General features: G+C 44.3%; 1 protein-coding gene across 1 annotated transcript in view; it reads right to left on the bottom strand.

The window, feature by feature from the left end:
* Positions 1 to 1,139: 1,139 nt before the first annotated feature.
* The window catches only part of LOC123665605 (zinc transporter 2-like), a 54,543-nt gene continuing 48,610 nt past the window's right edge, over positions 1,140 to 7,072 (bottom strand). The window contains exons 4-10 of the mRNA XM_045599886.1: positions 6,515 to 6,706; positions 5,609 to 5,771; positions 4,533 to 4,626; positions 3,431 to 3,555; positions 3,054 to 3,169; positions 2,652 to 2,830; positions 1,140 to 1,458 (exon numbers count right to left, since the gene is read on the bottom strand). Coding sequence (XP_045455842.1) covers positions 2,679 to 2,830; positions 3,054 to 3,169; positions 3,431 to 3,555; positions 4,533 to 4,626; positions 5,609 to 5,771; positions 6,515 to 6,706 — 842 coding nt within the window. The 3' untranslated portion in view covers positions 1,140 to 1,458; positions 2,652 to 2,678. The remainder of the gene's footprint in view (positions 1,459 to 2,651; positions 2,831 to 3,053; positions 3,170 to 3,430; positions 3,556 to 4,532; positions 4,627 to 5,608; positions 5,772 to 6,514; positions 6,707 to 7,072) is intronic.

The raw sequence follows: 7,072 nt of genomic DNA, 5'->3' as shown, positions 1-7,072 counted from the left end.
AATAAAAGGATAAGAATTATTAGAAGTGACAATGGAAGAGAATTCTGCAATGCTGAGTTTAATAATTATTTAAATAAAGTAGGAATAGTCAAACGACATGTCCATACACGCCTAAACAGAATGGACTATGTGAACGTATGAACAGAACCTTAGTTGAGAAAGCAAGGTGCATACTTTTTAATGCACAGTTAAGCAAGACGTTCTGGGCTGTAGCTACAAACACAGCGGTATATTTGCACAATCGCACAGGTTTGTTATTACAAGGAAAAACACATTATGAACTGTGGCATAGTGTCAACTCTGATATAAGTCATCTGAGAGTTTTTGGCAGCATGGTAATAATACACATAGCTAAAGGGAAGAGACGAAAGTGGGATAAAAAAGCCCAAAACGGTTTTCTAGTGGGATATTCTGATGGGAGCAAAAGCTATTGAGTGTATGATCCAGTTAAGAATGTAATAACAACTAGTCGAGATGTAATATTCGTCAAGAAAGAAAACACTACCATAGTAGTAATAGAAAAGGAAAATGTAAATGAAACTATTAAAGATATAGACCAGTCATCTTCAGTGGGAGATGATACTTTCACATTCCATGAAGTCTACAAATGACTCTGACTCTGAGTATGCACCCAGTGAGTACGAAGATGGAGAAAAAAGTTTGCAGGAAACTGTAACAACTACAAGGGAATTTAGAAACAGAAGACAACCTGATAGATATGGTTTCAGTAGCCAACAAAATGTCTGTCTTCCAGATAGGGAGTAAGTGCCGATTTACCGCGCATGCGCGGAAAAAATACATATATTTTCAAATAGCACGGTAATCTTAAAGAATAAACTCCAGACGCGTGCCGGAACTGACAAGCATTTTTTGAACATGTAGTATTATGATAAGGAAACCAGGATCTAATGATGAGATAACTTGAAACTTGAGGAAACTTGAAAATCCGCATTACTTTTTACTGGGTGTACCGATTTTGATAATTTTTAATTTAATAGAAAGCCGATGTTTATCATGTGGTCACATTTAAATTTCATCGAGATCTGATTACAACTTTATGAGTAATTTTCGATAATGCGTATTTACTTGACTAATTTTTCGTCTACCTACGTTGTATTACTTGTTGAAATAATTGAAGTCGATTTTTTTCGTTTGCCTGCAAACACAATTATTTCTTCTATTGACGTCGTCGTTTAGTGTTTTCGAAAATATTTTATCTTAACGGAAAAACGAATCGTTTTCTGAATATAGGAACCGATCTTTAAACCACATAACAATTGTCGAACGACACCCACATAAAGTCTTTTCATATCCAAGTTATGTGTTATTTAATATTTTGAATCCAGTTTTTCGTTCCCTTTTTTATAATGCAAGTCTCACCTTCGATTCACGTTATTTGAGTTATCATTTTTCTATTTGTATGTCTGGTCGTGTCGCTCAGCCGCTTTGTTCCATATCCTGGAGAAAGAGAAACGTTCATTATAGGTTTTAGTTCTTAATTTAGTTGGAAAAAGAAAGGAAAAAAAGCAAATATTTTTGACACAAATTGGATGAAATATATTAAGTGCGAGTAAATATATTAAGTAAGAGTTGAGTGGAGGGGGATGGGGGTACGTGTGGGAGTTGTTGGGTCGTGGGAGTGTCAAGGTGTTGGGTGTTGGTGTGTGGGGGTGTTGGTGTGTGGGGGCGTGGTGCGCACCGGCTAGCGGCTCAGCGTGCGCAGGGGTCAGGGCGCGGCGGCGGGCTGGCGGCAGCGGCGGCACGCGGACATGGCGCTGCAGTAGCGCTCCAGCTGGAAGGTGGGGGGTGTTGGTGTGTGGGGGCGTGGTGCGCACCGGCTAGCGGCTCAGCGTGCGCAGGGGTCAGGGCGCGGCGGCGGGCTGGCGGCAGCGGCGGCACGCGGACATGGCGCTGCAGTAGCGCTCCAGCTGGAAGGTGGGGGGTGTTGGTGTGTGGGGGCGTGGTGCGCACCGGCTAGCGGCTCAGCGTGCGCAGGGGTCAGGGCGCGGCGGCGGGCTGGCGGCAGCGGCGGCACGCGGACATGGCGCTGCAGTAGCGCTCCAGCTGGAAGGTGGGGGGTGTTGGTGTGTGGGGGCGTGGTGCGCACCGGCTAGCGGCTCAGCGTGCGCAGGGGTCAGGGCGCGGCGGCGGGCTGGCGGCAGCGGCGGCACGCGGACATGGCGCTGCAGTAGCGCTCCAGCTGGAAGGTGGGGGGTGTTGGTGTGTGGGGGCGTGGTGCGCACCGGCTAGCGGCTCAGCGTGCGCAGGGGTCAGGGCGCGGCGGCGGGCTGGCGGCAGCGGCGGCACGCGGACATGGCGCTGCAGTAGCGCTCCAGCTGGAAGGTGGGGGGTGTTGGTGTGTGGGGGCGTGGTGCGCACCGGCTAGCGGCTCAGCGTGCGCAGGGGTCAGGGCGCGGCGGCGGGCTGGCGGCAGCGGCGGCACGCGGACATGGCGCTGCAGTAGCGCTCCAGCTGGAAGGTGGGGGGTGTTGGTGTGTGGGGGCGTGGTGCGCACCGGCTAGCGGCTCAGCGTGCGCAGGGGTCAGGGCGCGGCGGCGGGCTGGCGGCAGCGGCGGCACGCGGACATGGCGCTGCAGTAGCGCTCCAGCTGGAAGGTGGGGGGTGTTGGTGTGTGGGGGCGTGGTGCGCACCGGCTAGCGGCTCAGCGTGCGCAGGGGTCAGGGCGCGGCGGCGGGCTGGCGGCAGCGGCGGCACGCGGACATGGCGCTGCAGTAGCGCTCCAGCTGGAAGGCCGCGCTGGCCACTCCGAACTGACTGCGAGCCAGCTGCTGGCAGCCCTGAAGGACCGCCTCCCAGTCGGTCAGCTCGTCTGGAAGTTAAGTTAAATCGTATTATTGAAGTTTACTCTTTAAGAAATGACAAAGCCCTTGGTATGAGTAAATCTTGTGAAACTGTAACGCTCAGCAGCGACGTCGAGATTAACGTAATGCCGCGCAAAGTGTCTTACGGGAAAAGAGTAAACTCCTATCGCGTGTCGAGCTGAAACATACACTTTTCTAACTGAAAGGTAAAAGGTAGTAAAATAATCTTACCAATAGCAATATGTGCAGTTAAAACAGTGTGGTGGGTCGACAAAGCCCACGCGTGAACTGAGTGCACGTGACGCACGCCATTCAAAGCAGACAATGCAGCCACGCACTCCCGATACCTATATTAATATAAAACTTTAATTTCATATAAAAAATACGTTTATAATCTCGAATCGGAAAATTTACTTTGAAAAAACGATAAATATTAGTTACTTATTTTCAGAAAAAAAAAACCATTTTTCAAATTGACATCCTTAACATACAACGCCATCTTTTGACGACGTATTGAATTACCCAGAACAACTAATTCCAAAAGTTTTTCGGTAAAGCATGGTTTTCCGTTACCTAGGTACGATAAAATTATAAGCGGCCGTACTTACTTGAAATTAGCGGGAACTCCTTGCATAAGCATAGTTAGAGCGTCTCGCACGACGCGCGCCGACGTTAGCAACACGAGCACACTGAACACGAATGTGCAAATGGGGTCGATCACCTTCGCTTCCGGCTGGAAAACATCGTGACATTGCAAATGCTATAAGTCCTCAGTTCCTATAATTCCTCATTCAGATAACGTTTTACTTTGCTTACAAATACGCATACATCCTGTAACACGTGGAATGAGTTATTGGGCCTCTATCTCCATGTAGGAGAACTCCACTGCGGGTTAGCGGAAATGTTTTGCATTACGACTAACGATCGCTATCAGGCATTTATAACAACCAGAACCGACGGCTTAACGTGCTCTCCAAGGCACGGTGTGGAGACACAAAAGGACTGCCAAACACCGAGACCACGGCAAACATCTGTATGGCCAATTCAAATGTTTGCCATGTGCTGGCATCGAACCCGCAACCACCAGCGCAACAGCCACAAACCAGTGCTGTGACCGTTGCTCCAACGAGTCGTATATTCTGATACTATTGTAGAATAAAATGCATTGTTAAAATGTACATTGTTTCCAAACCGAAGAGAAATATTTGTACAAATACAAATATCCATCTCGAGCGGCAATCGAACCCGTAAACCGTAGGTGTTTTAGGCGACTACTCGCACCACTACACCAGAGCGGCTTGCAAATACCCTACAACATTTTCGAGTGCGTTCAAAATTTTGTGACAACTATAAAATTACTTATGCTGTGTGGTTACGGCAGTAAGAATATAGCCACCCCCTCTTTTACCGTGGGTGTCGTAAGAGGCGACTAAGGCTTTACAGTTCCACCACCACCTTGGAACTTGAAAAGCCGACCGATGGCGGGATAACCATCCAACCGCTGGCTTTGAAACACACAAGCCAAAGACGTGCAGCAGCATCTTCGGTGCGACAAAGCCAGTACTGCGGTCACCAACCCACCTGCCCAGCGTGGTGACTATGAGCAAAACGTATGAGTTCACGGCATTTTTGGCGCGAGCTTGTGGAGGTCAATATCCAGCAGTGGACTGTATTAGGCTGAAGTGATGATGTGATGATAAAATTACTTACATAAATTTTAATAAGTACTGCGGCGAGAAGCACACCACAGCTTTGTATGAGGTCACCGATCACATGGATCAAAGCTGCTCGTAGGTTTATATTCCTGTAATGAAATAGTGGTTAACGACTTCTTGTTTTCAATTGACTAAATAAAACAGTTTTTGGCAACACGTTTCTGAATCTCGTAAACTTAAGGTAACTTGATTTTTACCCTTGAGAAACGTAGAACTGGACTCATTTAATCTTATAGTTATGCAAATTTTGCGCTAATTATTTTGACGATGGACTTTTTTTTTAATCTTTATTTATTTATAGAGGGTTTATTCATACACTGAATATGTCACCCTCATAGGGGCTTATGTTAAACTTATCTACGCTTTATTACTAGTTTGTACAAGTTATACATCATTAATCACGATGGACTTAACGACCAGTACAAGTGCTGACAAAAACTCTTAAATTCGTATGATTTATTTTTGTGTTACCCACACATGAGGAAACTCTAAACAAATTCTAAACAATTTTTAATATCATATCAAAAATCGACCGTTCCAGCGGGGATCGAACCTGCACCTCCGACTTACCGTGTCGGTGCAATTACAATGAATTCTTTGACAGAAGACGACACCGTGCTATTTTTGATTCTTATGATTTATTTTTGTGTTAACCACACATGAGGAAATTCAAAACAATTTTTAATATTATATCAAAATTCGACTTCGAATCGACATTTCTAAGATGGCGGTTTTGTTGTCTGAACATTTTGAGCACCTATTTATATTATTTATATATCACCAATGGATTGAAAGACCTACTATTCCATTATTTTTTTTACACGACCAGGTCGACAAACAAGCGTACGGCTCACCTGGTGGTAAGCGATTACCGTTGCTTATAGACGCCCGCTACACCAAAAACATCGCAAGCGCTTTTTATCTTACTCATCACAGGAACACAAAACAACTTGAAAGCAGTATTATTGAGGCGTGATTCTGTAAGATCGAGGAGGATCTAGGGCTGCTCCATATTTTGAGCAGGATATTTCCTACCCTATCTCAATTTCAATTAACCTTCATGAAACTCACCTGGCAGTGGAGCTGGTGACATGTGCCTCAGTGCTGGCGAGGTCCTTCATGCTATAGTCTCCATTAGCGATGGTACCATTTGCTTGTTTCTGCCTCCGGAAAAGAGGGAAGCGACGCTCATGGGAGTGGGAACAAGCCGCGCCACCGTGAGAGTGGTGATGAGCTGGTAATAAATATTTGCCAGGTTAAACTTGATATACATTACAAAAAATATTGTTATACATTACAAAAAATATCTATACATATTTTTTGTAATGTATAACACATATGTATATCTGAAATCGTTATTAACGAATTTTTTAACTTAGGGGAAATTTAGTTTAAATTAAGTGACTATCGCCGAGTTGCACTAAACAAAATTAAAATTTAAGTAGAGATTAAAATAATTTCTACAATTTTTGCGATTAAATTAGTTTAATCACTACTTAAATTTTACTTTCTTTTCGTGCAACTCGGCGTATATATAAGTACCTAAAGATCTTTTAACACACAGTCGTCTGTTCCAATGTCAAGCAACTCAAATATTATGTTTTGATAGAAGCCTTGTAGTACCGACTTGTATTTACAATAAACCTAAAGTCAATAATACTGCGCCAACTAGCTACTAATACGCTTACGCTTCAGCCTGTTATATCCCACTGCTGGGCATAATCCTTTTTCCCCATGTAGGAGAAGGATCAGAGCTTAATCCAGAACGCTGTTCCAATGCGGGTTGGCGGACATATTCTCTACTATGAGTAACGATCGCTACCAGGTGTACATGATAACAACCAGGACCGACGGCTTAACGTACTCTCCGAGGCACGGTGGGGAGAGCCACAAAGACTAGCTACTAAAACGTCAAGTTATCATGACTGATGTTTAAAAAATATAAAAATTTCAAAGAAATAAATAAGCGCAACTCACCTATATCCGAAGCACAGCCGTGCAGTACCAGAGCCAGCACGACGTTAAAACCGACCCCACACCCGGACACCAACATCATCATATCCGGCTCGATGTCATAGTCACCGGAGCGCACACGTAGGGCCGCTACATACACGAATATGCCCGTTAACGCCCATATTAGAAGGACGGATGCCATCGCGCCCAGGACCTCTGGAAATTCGAAAATTTGTATGAAAAAAGTAAACTAGTAAACTAACGTTAAGATTTGAAATTTTGTTTAATAATGTAAGCCGTGAAATCGTATATCTTGTGATATAAACTATTAATTTGAAAAGAGAAACTAATAAAAAGTCTTATATTTTATATTCAACATAATTATGCTTGCTCGCAACCAAAAAAATAAAAACGAATTCAATTATATCGACAAATAATGCGAAAACAGTAAATGCAATACGCATCATTGGAAACAACTCAAAAAGTACTTGTCAGATCTCAATCAAATTAAATGGTACCACATGACCAGCATCAGCTTTCATTAAAAAAATCATCAAAATCGGTCCACACAGTAAAAAGTTA

Source organism: Melitaea cinxia, chromosome 24, assembly GCF_905220565.1.
Source record: "Melitaea cinxia chromosome 24, ilMelCinx1.1, whole genome shotgun sequence".
In the NCBI taxonomy this organism is placed as follows: Eukaryota; Metazoa; Arthropoda; class Insecta; order Lepidoptera; family Nymphalidae; genus Melitaea; species Melitaea cinxia.
Note: the sequence above shows the minus strand (reverse complement) of the source record. Positions and strands in the feature narration are given on the sequence as shown.